This window comes from Chiloscyllium plagiosum, chromosome 17 (genome assembly GCF_004010195.1).
Source record: "Chiloscyllium plagiosum isolate BGI_BamShark_2017 chromosome 17, ASM401019v2, whole genome shotgun sequence".
NCBI lineage: Eukaryota > Metazoa > Chordata > Chondrichthyes > Orectolobiformes > Hemiscylliidae > Chiloscyllium > Chiloscyllium plagiosum.
Window position 1 is genome coordinate 49574580 of NC_057726.1, and position 13036 is coordinate 49587615.

The window sequence follows — 13036 nt, forward strand, 5'->3', positions numbered from 1 at the left end:
GATATAAAAGAGACCTAAGGGGCAACTTTTTCATGCAGAGGATGGTACATGTATGGAATGAGCTGCCAGAGGATGTGGTGGAGGCTGGTACAATTGCAACATTTAAGAGGCATTTTGGATGGGTATATGAATAGGAAGGGTTTGGAGGGATATGGGCCGGGCGCTGGCAGGTGGGACTAGATTGGGTTGGGATATCTGGTCGGCATGGATGGGTTGGACCGAAGGGTCTGTTTCCATGCTGTATATCTCTATGACTCTAATAAGGGGATACTCATTTAACTAATCAAAGGAATGTCTTCTCTCAGAGGATAGGGAACCTCTGGAGTTCTCTACTCAGAGAGTTATGAAGGCTAGATTACTGAAAGTATTTAATGAAAAGCTTGAAGTAATTTGAGTTGAGAGCTATAAGGAGCTGTTTTGGAAGAGGAGTTGAGGCCTGGGGCATATATTGATGGGCCAAATGACTCCCTCTGAGTCGGGGGATGACTAGAAGATTATTGCCAATGACTTCAATTTCAATTCTCACTTCCTTCACTTTCATTGGCTGTCTCTTATTTGGGCCCAGAGGCCTACAGCAGTTTTCTCCTCTGCAAGGTTTGTGAAGGTTTGTAGCTCAGGTTGAGGTTTAGGGTGTAGGTTTGCTCGCTGAGCTGTAGGTTTGATATCCAGACGTTTCATTACCTGACTAGGTAACATCATCAGTGGCGACCTCCAAGTGAAGCAAAGTTTTCTCCTCTGTCACTATGGTCTGGGCAGCATCTGCCTCAGTCATTAAGACAGATACAAAGTATTAATTTGACATCTCAGACATGACCCTTGCCTCCTCCTTGTTCTTATGAGACTGATCATATTAGAATGGAGAATAATACATAAATAGGTAGAGTTATAGAAAAGAAGAAAGAAATGGAGATTCAATCAGGGTTAGTGTGCACGTATGTGAATGCACAGAGTGTAGTCAATGAGATTGGTGAGTCACTTATGCAGATTGATATTTGGAATTATATTGTGGCTGTTCCAGTGATGATGGATGGGCCAAGTAGACCATACGACAGTGGGGGAAAACACTCTTGAGATCGTTATTATTGTGTCATAAGTTTTAGGATGACGGTGGAAAAAGACAATCCAGAGTTAGAGTGAAATAACTGAGGAGCAGCCGACAATGTTTGGCCAAGGTTAGAGGTGGATTGACAGTAAAAACTATGGAATAATGGAAAGAAGAGGGTGTTCAGGCACAGTCAACATTTATTTCCTTAAAAGGAAAGGATAGGCTGAACAGGCCCAGAGCTCCTTGAAGAAAGAAGATAACAAAATTAAGATAAAGAAGCAAAAGTGTACTCATGACAGGTATCGGGTAGAAGCTATAACTGAGAACCAATCTGGATATAAAAGGTTCAGAAGAGTGGTGAAGAAACAACTAAGAGGAGTTATGTGAAAAAACAAGTAGCTAAATTAAAGTATTCTGTCAACTCATTAAATAGTAAAAGACTGGTTACGAGAGGAGAAAGGCCAATTAGGGACCTTAAGGGGATTGGAGGCAAGGGTCATGTCTGAGATGTTAAATTAATAGTTTGTATCTGTCTTAACGAATGAGGGAGATGCTGCCCAGGCCATAGTGACAGAGGAGGAAACCTAGTCCTGAAAAGTGTTTAACATTGATAAGAGAGGTATTGGATAGGCCTTTGGTACTGAAAGCTGTAGGGATCGGGGCCTAAATGAGAGACAGCCAATGAAAGTGAAGGAAGTGAGAATTGAAATTGAAGTCATTGGCAATAATCTTCATGTCTTCCCAGGACTCAGAGGGAGTTGCTGGAGGACTGGGGAATTGGGAATGTAACATCCTCTTCAAAACAGGTTGTGAGAATGAACCAGTGAATTTAACTTCAGTGGTCTGGAAACTTTGTGAAACAATCATTTGGGAATCATGGAATAAGCAAGACAGTAGCAACGTAATCACACAGTTTTCTGAGAGAGTAAAGGATGAAGAGTAATGCTTCATGGATTTTTTTTTTATCTGAAAGAAAGTTTGTAGTTGAGTTTTTCTGAGGTTGGGTTTGGGGCACTTGCTTTGCCTGATGTATGGTAATAATCTAGGTTTTGGTTTGCCGGGGACAAATTTGCAAATGATACAAAACTAGGAAGCACGGTAAACTGTGAGAAGGATAATTTAATACTACAAAAGACCTTTGAGAAGTTAGTGGAATAGGCAGATAAGTGGCTGATAAAGTTCAGTGGGGAGAAGTGTAAGGAGATACATTTTGGTGGAAAGAACACGTTGAGGCAGTATAAAGGGCAGCATCCCATAGTGTGTGCAGGAGTAGAGAGATCTTATTAAAGGTGGCAGGACAAGTACAGTGAGCAGTTAGTAAAACTTACAGTACACCAGACTTTATTTCAGGGCAAGGAGGCTGAGTTTATACATTGCACTAGTTGAGCGCATTTCAGGAAGGGCATGAAGCCGTTGGAGAGAGTGCAGAAGAGGTTTAAGAGGATGATGAGAAGCTTCAGTTCAGACAGTTTGGACATGATGGTATTGATTGTCTTGGAGAGGAGAAGCCTTAGAGAAGATTTGATTGTCTTCAAAAACATGAGGGTTGTGTGCTGGGTAGATGTACAGAAACTGTGCTTGCTTATGTAAAGATCGAGAATGAGAGGGCACAGATAGGAGGTAATATACAAAAGAAGCAACTGTGATACGAGCATAATCTTTCATTTCTATGTTGTATGACACTGAGTAGTTAGGGTCTGGAACACATTGTCTGGAAGTGTGGTGGATGCAGGTTTAATTGAGTCACTCGAGGGCATTATGAAAGTGGAATCAATATTCAGCATTATAGGGGAAAATACAGAAAAATGGCATTGAGTCATAATGCTCTCTTTAGAGAGCCAGCACGTTCATGATTGGCTGTAACAATTCTGTGATTCTCTGGATTTTCTTTGTACAAAGCCAGAAATATTGCTTTAAAACTTCCACCAAAGGTATTTATCAATATAACCTGCTGGCTTATTGAGTTTCTTCATTGAGTGACCTTACCATGCAGAACAGGGCTTGAATTTTCCTTTGCGATTTAGGGGGTGGGTAGACTCACACCTTGGTGTCTTTGGCCATTGTGCTAGTTCCCTGCCATGATTTTGACCCCATTTCCAAAGAGACCATCACGGGTTGGATCAGTTGACTGACGGCAAGTGCAAAAAGCCAGTTACCTGCGAATTGAATGAAGTGGCCTGGTAAAGCTCAATTCCTGCATTGACTGGGCTGTTGCTTGGCGAGCAGCCATATTTGGCTCAGGGAGAGATCGAGTGATCGTGATCGTTCACACAGGCAGCAGTAACTCTTCCCACCCCTCCAGGATCATGTGTAGGGAGCCTCACATTTTAAAAATCACTGCCGTGGCCACCTTCCTCGCTACCTCCGTGTTCAGGTTCACAGCTCCTGCCTCAAGCCCACTCTGACATTCAGTCAGGTAACAGCTAACCTGATTGTGGCCTCAACTCCACTTTCTTGGCTAAATTCTGTTAATTGCTGCTTGCTACATTTCAAAGATAAATCTATAAGCAACATAAAAATAGCGTGATGACAAATGATCTTATTGTCAGACAGCATTTCCTCTCATTCATCATGAGCAATGCAAAAGGAACATTCTGTTTATCTAAGAGTCTTGCACTTACTCCCTAAATGTCTCACTCTGTCACACTTTAGTTCTTGCATTTTGTGTGTAACTGAATGCGATGTTACAGGATTTAGCGGAAAACATATTCCTTATGAAAGTACTATGAAACCAGAGTGTTTGGTCAATGTTTTGAAAACCATTTATATTTTAATAAATATATTTCTAATTTTTCACAGAGAAAATGATGTAGCTGGAATAGATGTGAATATGGGCTGTCCGAAAGAATATTCTACCAAGGTAAGACCACACTTAGCTTTCGACCATCACAGTGGATATGCCCTACTTTAAAGAATTATATTCATGTGATTTCTATCAGGAGAGAGTATACCCCATACTACTGATTGAAATCTTCAATACCAGCTGAACAAGGATTGCTCATGGCTACACAACAAAGCAAAGAACTGCCGATGCTGGAAGTCAGAAACAAAATGAGGAACTCAGCAGGAGAAAAAGCAGAGTTAACATTTTGGGTCCAGTCACCCTTCTTCAGAGCTGATTTTAGCTAGGAGAAGGTTATATATGCTAAAGGTGGGGAGAGAGAAGGAATTGATGAAAGATGGAGATGGAGCTCAGGTAGAGAGAGAAAAACAGTTGGGCAGACATAGGAACGGGTAAAGGTCAGCCTGAGAGAGTGAGTAGCTGCTAATTGGGACCATTAGTGGTGGTAGCAGTCCATGTGATGACAAGGACTGGTGTGTGGGAGCTGGGGGTAAGGACATGGGAGAATGTGAGTCAAGTCCTAAAATGGTTGAACTCGACATTGAGTCCAGAAAGTTGCAAAGTTCCCAAGCAGAAAATGAGGAGCTGTTCTTCCAGCTTGCATGGAGCATCGCTGGAACACTGAAGCAAGCTTGAGACAGAGACATTGGTCAGGAAACACAGTGGTGTGTTGAAATGGCAGGCACCAGGAAGATCGGAGTCATTTTTGTGGACAGAATGTAGGTGTTCTGCAAAATGGTTGCCCAGTTTACAGAACACCTACATCCTGTCTGCTACAATGATCCTAAGCTTCTGATTGATTGATGAAATGGAGAGATGTGTGGTGGATAAAATTGACCACAGAAACATGAAGAGTTTCACTTGAGAAGAGTAATGGGGGGCCAACATAAACAAAATGCTTGAATTTTAAAGAAAGTGCAAGAACAGAGAACATGCATATTTAGGAAAAAGGGTTTTTGAAGTTAATGTCAATGGCATGTAGGATTAGATTACTTACAGTGTGGAAACAGGCCCTTCGGCCCAACAAGTCCACACCACCCCGCCAAAGCGCATCCCACCCATACTCCTACATTTACCCCTTACCTAACACTACGGGCAATTTAGCATGGCCAATTCACCTGGCCTGCACATCTTTGGATTGTGGGAGGAAACCGGAGCACCCGGAGGAAACCCACGCAGACACGGGGAGAATGTGCAAACTCCACACAGTCAGTCGCCTGAGGCGGGAATTGAACCCAGGTCTCTGGCGCTGTGAGGCAGCAGTGCTAACCACTGTGCCACCGTGCCGCCCACTACTGGCTTTCTAACTAATGGCATGGAGTACAACAGCAAGGGACTTACACTAACCTCTTAAAAACCACTAGTCCAGTCCCAGTGGACGTACTGTGACCAATTTTGGGCTCAACACTTTAGAAAGGAGGTCAAGGAGAGGTCGCAAAGGAAATCTACTGGGATGGAATTATGGGTGAAAGACTTGGAATAGGAACTGCTGCTGTTCTACTTGGAGCAAAGATGATGATGGGAATATTTGCCACATGTTCAAAGCGTACAGTTTCCAGTGGCAGAAGGGTAAAAAGAAACAAACTTGATGATTATTGGCAAAGTTACCAGAGACCGTTTGAGGTGGGAGGAAATAAACATTGACACTGAATCAGGAGTGCACTGCTTGAAACAATGAAGGAAGCATATTGAACAATGATTTTCAAAAGGGAATTGGATGGTACTTGAAGGTGAAAGTTTGCAGAGCCATGGAAACGCAGCAGAAGCCTGGGAATAATTGGCTCACTCTTTCAAAGAACTGGGGCAGATACAACTGGATGTATCATCCTACCGTACCACCAGAGTAGTTTGTGATCAGTTACTATGACCAGTATATAAGTTAGCTCGCTGAGCTGGAAAGTTTGCTTTCAGATGTTTCGTCACCATACTAGATAATGTCATCAGTGAGAGTCTCTGGTGAAGCCCTGGTGGTATGTCCTGCCTCTCTATTTGTAGGTCTTGGCTTCTTAAGGTGGATGATGTCATTTACGGTTTTTTTTGTCAAGAGAAGGTAATAGGATTTAAATTGATGTGTTTATTGATAGAGTTCTGGTTAGAATGCCATGCCTCTAAGAATTCTCATGCGTTTCTTTGTTTTGCGTGTCCTAGGATGTGTGTGTTGTCCCAGTCAGTAGTGTCCTTCTTTGCCTGTATGTAGGGAAACTAGTGAGAGTGGGTCGTGTCTTTTGGTGGCTAATTGGTGTTCATGTATCCTGGTGGCTAGTCTCCTGCTTGTTTGTCCATTATAGTGTTTTTTACAGTTCTTGCATGGTATCTTGTAAATGACGTCAGTTACTATAACCATTTGTAGCAATTGCAATGCAATGTCTGGTGAACCTTTTTAAGATTTGCAAATACATTTATGAAATACGGTGCCTGTCGAATGTTAAAGACTGGGGCTAAGGTCTTGCTAGTTCTGTTGCCACAATTCAGATGAAATAGATCAAATCAGTGCAAGCGTTTGGAGCATCTTAAACATAAGGCAATGATGTTCGAAAGTGCACACCCATTTGTACCATGATCCTTTACACTGACACAAGATGAATTTTTTTCTGAACCAGGCCCCACACTCCAAAATTGGCCAAACTACCCTGCAGAAGGGTTCAGAAAAGATTTACAAGGATGTTGCCAGGATTGGAGGATTTGAGCTATCTGGAGAGGCTGAACAGGCTGGGGCTGTTTTCCCTGGAACGTCGGAGGCTGAGGCGTGACCTTATAGAGGTTTACAAAATTATGAGGGACATGGATAGGGTAAATAGGCAAAGTCTTTTCCCTGGGGTCAGGGAGTCCAGAACTAGAGGGCATAGGTTTAGGGTGAGAGGGGAAAGATATAAAAGAGACCTCAGTGGTAACGTTTTCACGCAGAGGGTGGTATGTATATGGAACGAGCTGCCAGAGGATGTGGTGGAGGCTGGTACAATTGCAACATTTAAAAGGCAGTTGGATGGGTGTATGAATAGGAAGGGTTTGGAGGGATATGGGCCAGGTACTGGCAGGTGGGACTGGATTGGCTTAGGTTATCTGGTCGGCATGGACGGTTTGGACCGAAGGGTCTGTTTCCATGCTGTACATCGCTATGACTCTATAAGTCATAAGGTTCTGCCAAAGGCACAGTCACTGGAAAGCTCTGCCAACTGCCCTTGTTTTCTTAAATGTATAGGGTCTTTGGGGTACATTTTAAAGTTCATCTTATTAAAAAAGTTAAATTTTTTAAAAAGCTAACTGATATATACCAACAAAACTTAATGATTCAGTCTTTTTTTTGAACTGAACTGATTTTTTAATTATTTAGAATGGGTTAGAGATTAATCGTGATAGTTACAAATACTCTCAAGATGTTCAATGTGGTGTTCAAGTGTTGGCTTTAGCCACTTGGTTATGAATCCAATCAGCTTTTGCCAGACCATTACTCTTCAGTAATGGAGATTTCTGGGAATATTAGCATTCAATGATAAGCAATAGCAATGAATTGGATCTTTTACAGTTATTAATGCCCACTTTCAAGCTGTTTAATTTATTCAGTTCTTTGTAAAATTATGTTCCACTGAAATAGCTTTGATGGATTTTAAACTCCTCTTGAATAACGCTGTTACTTTGGTAGAATTTGTGGAATTGCATCCACTTATGCAATGTTCCCGAACCAGTGGGGCATGTAAGTGGGATGCCCAATTTCAAAAATAATTATTAAGAATTCTGAAAAAATATGGCATTGAGAATAAAAGTTAAGATATTAACTGTGTACTCATTTGTATCAGAAGCCAGATGTGAACACTTGAGCAAAAAGGTTATGAAGAAACCACTACCCTGTCCTTCACGTATCTTTGTGTGCAAGCCTTTGCTGCCATGACAACCATAAAAACGCAGGAAAGAAAGTGTCTCCAACTCAAAGCAGCTCTTTGAGTTATTAACACATCACTGAAATGCAGTTACAAGCTTCACGCCAGTGGCTAAATCATTATTTTGTTTTTAAAAATTCTTTACAATTTAGCAGTAAAATATATTTTCAGCAAAATCTTTAGAATTTTTAACATCGTTAAAATTTTCCAATCATGGTTAATATAATGCATGAGTACATAAAAATGCATTTGACACAATGGATCATGGCCAGTCAGTTGTTAAAGGTTGCAAACAACTGCAATATTGATAGTTAAAGTCCACTGAACAGATCCATGCATTCTCAGTAATCTTCACATCAAGAGTTCATTGCAGATGACAAATTGCCTTTTGGGCTGTTTACAATATGGAAACCTTTCTAATGCCTTGCTGCATATCTCAAATATGGCTTTAAAATCAAAGTAAACATCTGCCCCTAAGGAAATAAAATAACGTGTCGTCAATTTACTTAACCATGAGTTTAAATAATTCTGTGTATTCTAGTATTGGATTGGGAGTCTAAAACATTGGAAATATACACATTTTGATTATGAATAGGCCATAGTTGTGGCTTTGTCGGTGAACGTTGATCTAGAGCTGTGTGGTCAGATGTGTTGCTCCATAGAGTCCTAGAGATGTACAGCATGGAAACAGACCTTTCGGACCAACTCGTCCATGCTAACCAGATATCCTCACCTAACCTAGTCCCATTTGTGAGCACTTGGACCACATCCCTCTAAAGAAGAAGGAGCAAAGAAAACTACTACACAGAAACAGGCCCTTCGACCGCCCAAGCCTGCCCAATCCAGATCCACTATCTAAACCTGTAAAATCAAGATTTGGAGATGCTGGTGTTGGACTGGGGTGTACAAAGTTAAAAATCACACAACATCAGGTTATAGTCCAACAGGTTTAATTGGAAGGACACTGGCTTTCGGAGTGTCGCTCCTTCATCAGGTGATAGTGGAGGGCTCAATCCTAACACACACAATTTATAGTTGCATCACACTGTAAATTTTTGCTATAAATTCTGTGTGTTAGGATTCATAAGCTAGTGTGCTTCCAATTAAATCTATTGGACTATAACCTGGTGTTGTGTGATTTTTAACTTTTTAAAAATCAAAGAAGCCCTTCCTATTCATATCTCTCCCCTCTCACCCTAAACCTATGCCCTCTACTTCTGGACTCCCCGACCCTAGGGAAAAGACTTTTGTCTATTTATCCTATCCATGCCCCTCATGATTTTATAAACCTCTATAAGGTCACCCCTCAGCCTCCAACGCTCCAGGGAAAACATCCCCAGCCTATTCAGCTTCTCCTTATAGCTCAGATCCTCCAACCCTGGCAACATCCTTGTAAATCTTTTCTGACCTATTCAAATTTCACAACATCCTTCCAATAGAAAGGAGACCAGTATTGCACACAATATTCCAAAAATGGCCTAACCAGTATCCTGTACAGCCGTAACATAACCTCCCAACTCCTATACTCAATTCTCAGACCAATAAAGGAAAGCATACGAAACGCTGCCTTCACTATCCTATCTACCTGTGATTCCACTTTCAAGGAACTATGAACCTGAACTCCGAGGTTTCTTTGTTCAGCAACCCTCCCAGGACCTTACCATTAAGTGTATAAATCCTGCTAAGATTTGCTTTCCCAAAATGCAGCACTTCACATTTATCTAAATTAAACTCCATCTGCAATTCCTCAGCCCATTGGCCCATCTGATCAAGATCCCATTGTAATGTGAGGTAACCGTCACTGTCCACTACACCTCCAATTTTGGTGTCATCTGCAAACTTACTAACTACCTCTTATGTTCGCATCAACATCATTTATATAAATGACAAAATGCAGTGCACCCAGCACACCACTGGTCACAGGCCTCCAGTCTGAAAAGCAACCCTCCACCTCCACCCTGCCTTCTACCTTCAAGCCAATTCTGTATCCAAATGTCTAGTTCTCCCTGTATTCCAGATTCTGGATTAGTGGTCCTGATGAAGGGCTTTTGCCCGAAACGTCGATTTTACTGCTCCTCGGATGCTGCCTGAACTGCTGTGCTCTTCCAGCACCACTAATCCAGAATCTGGTTTCCAGAATCTGCAGTCATTGTTTTTACCCTGTATTCCGTACGTCTAACCTTGCTAATCAGTCTCCCATGGGCAACCTTATTGAACGCCTCACTAAAGTCCATATCGATCAGCATCTATCTTCCTCCAATTTAAGATTAGTTGTGTTCAGTTCATTACATTATAAGGCTGCCAGTGGGCTTAGCATCTTAAATTCCTTAGATTTTGCATTTCTGAAGTGTACATGCATGGGACACAATCCTATAGCAATGTTTACACATGAAATTCCTCTCTTCGCTTTCTAATTGCATTCCAGCGTACTGTTGGAAACAGTGAAGATTGCACCTGCTACCTTACTTCTGAGACAGAAATATTGAATTTAACATGTAATAAGATCAGCCTTACTTCAGAGGCATGCAGTGATAAAACTTGCATTTATCTAACCGTTATTAACAGAGTAAAATACCATATTGTCTCAAGATGTTTCAGAGAGACCACTTCTTTAGGAGGAGGTTGGAATCTGCTAAGGCATTTGCCGTTCAAGATGCGAGGTTTATTACTATGGTTTGTTTATTATATACAGTACATTCTCTTTTAATGTAAGCAGTTTTGACACCAACTAATCTCTTTGTTTTGCCTCTGCTTTTGTGTAGGGTGGTATGGGAGTAGCACTGTTGTCCAACCCTGACAAAATTGAAGCTGTAAGTACTTGGGCTGAATTCTTTCAGTTGTTTTTTGTCAGCTTGTAAGCAAATAAGTAATTCTTTGTGAAAATGCTCTTGTGGTTTACTGAGGAAATTTAATATGTGTTTCAAACCACCTGTTACTCATAGCTCTTCACAGAGCTCAAACTGTGCAGCTTGCTCAGATTCTGTTTCACCGTGGGAGGGAGAGGGAATAGTGGGTTATACTTAGGGATTAAGGTCAGAAGGATCGGTAAAAGGTTCAAATGAAATTAAATGCTGATATGGATTGGTTGGGTTAAATGGCTGTTTCTTGACTCTGTATTTAATTTCCTTGGTGTCATAATATTGAAGAGGGTTTCACATTGTATCTGGTAAAGTGACATGTCCAACTGACAAAAGACTTTCTGAGAGAGAAAAAAAATGACTTTGCTGGAAACTGGTGTTACCTTTATCTTCTCTGTTTTCTAAAGAACAAAATGCTACAGTTTCATTTAATAATCAATAAAGGCAAGATTTGCATTAAAATGTAGCATTTTCGAGGTGTTTCAACGTGCACACTCAAGCGTACAAAAGTATTATCTGACAAAGATTTCCTCCGTACAGAATATATGAGTGAAATTTACATTTAAATAAGATGAGTTAAAACATAAAACAGAACAGCATAGGAACAGGCTCTTCGGCCCACAATGTTGTGCCAAACATGACACCTGATTAAGCTAATCCCTTCTGCCTATCCTTAGTCCATATCCGTCCATTCCTTGCATATTCATGTACTTATCTAAAAGTCCTTTAAGTGCCCCTGTCATTATCTGCCTTCACCACGCCCCTGGCAGCAAGTTCCAGGTTCACATCGTATTCTGTAAAAAAAAAACCTTGCCCCCACATCACCTTTGAACTTCCCCCCTCACCTTAAATGCATGTTCCCGAGTATTAGACATTTCAACTGTCAGAAAAAGGTTCTGCCTGCCAGCCCTGTTTATGCTTCTCATTATTTTAAAGACTTCTATCAAGTTTCCCCTTAACCTCCACCGCTCCAGAGAAAAAACCTGAATATCACTAGCTTCTCTTTATAACTCATACCCTCTAATCCAGGCAGCATACTGCACCCTCTCCAAAGCCCCCACATCCTTCCTGTAATGTGGCAACCAGAATTGACCGCAATACTCAAAGTCTTATAAAGCTGCACCATGGCATCCTAACTCATGTACTCAATGCCCCGACAAATAAAGTTAAGTGTGCCTTCTTTACCATCTTGTGTGGCCACTTTCAGGGAGCTATGGACTTGAATCCCAAGATCCTTCTGTACATCAACACTCTTCAGGGCCCTGCCATTAACTGTGTACTTTTCCTTAACATTTGATCTCCCAAAATGCAGCACCTCATACTTGCTTGGATTAAACTCCATCTGCCATTTCTTCACCCATGTCTGCAACTGATTTATATCCTGCTGTATTCTTTGACAACTGTCTACACTATCCATAATTCCACCAATCTTTGAATCATCTGCAAACTTACTAATCCACCCATCTACATTTTCATTCAAGTCATTTATATATATCACATAGAACAGAGGTTCCAGTATGGATCCCTGCTGAACACCACTAATCACAGACCTCCAGCCTGGAAAACACCCTTCCACCACTACCCTCTGCCCTCTATGGGCAAGCCAATTCTAAATCCACGTGCCCAAGTCACTGTGGATCCCATGCATGTTAATCTTCTGGATGAGCCTACCTTGTTAAAAGCCTTACTAAAATCCATGTAAACAACAACGACTGATGTCCCCTCATCAATCATCTTTGTCACCTCCTCGAAAATTCAATCAAGTTAGCAAGACATAATCTGCTCTGCACAAAGCACGCTGACTGTCCCTAATTAGGCCAGGCTTTAACAAATGTGCATAAATCCTGTCCCTGAGAATTCTCTCTGATATCTTCCTAAACACCATTGTGAGACTCCCCAGTCTACAGTTTCCTGGATTATCCCCATTTCCCTTCTTGAACAAAGGAACAACATTAGCCATTCATCAGTCCTCTCGAACCTGTCCAGTGGCTAGCGAGGACACAGCGATCTTGGTCAGTGCTCCAGCAATATCCTCTCTTGCCTCTCTCAATAACCTGGGGTAGCTTTCATGCACCTTTCATGACCTGTGGGGTTCCCACAGCAGTTTATAAGCAGTGATGTGCTTATTTTGTAAAAAAGTGAAAGTGATAAAATATGACCTACAATATGCAGGTGCAATGCACTGATTCACCTCCAAGTCCCTCACCATTCTGACTTGGAAATTATTTCCTGTTCCATCACTGTTACTGAATCCAAATCCTAGAACCACCTTTCTAAATGCATAGTGGATAAACCCACACTGAATGGACTGCAGCAGAGAATCTCCAAGGGGCAGTTAGGGATGGGTAGTAACTGATAGCCAGCCAGTGATAAAAATACGTTGTGAATGTTACCAAGACAGGAGGGTTAGAGATAC

General features: G+C 41.5%; 1 protein-coding gene across 1 annotated transcript in view; it reads left to right on the forward strand.

The window, feature by feature from the left end:
* The window catches only part of dus2 (dihydrouridine synthase 2), a 116412-nt gene that overhangs the window by 34893 nt on the left and 68483 nt on the right, over window positions 1-13036 (forward strand). Inside the window, exons 7-8 of the mRNA XM_043707033.1 lie at window positions 3845-3905; window positions 10525-10572. Coding sequence (XP_043562968.1) covers window positions 3845-3905; window positions 10525-10572 — 109 coding nt within the window. The remainder of the gene's footprint in view (window positions 1-3844; window positions 3906-10524; window positions 10573-13036) is intronic.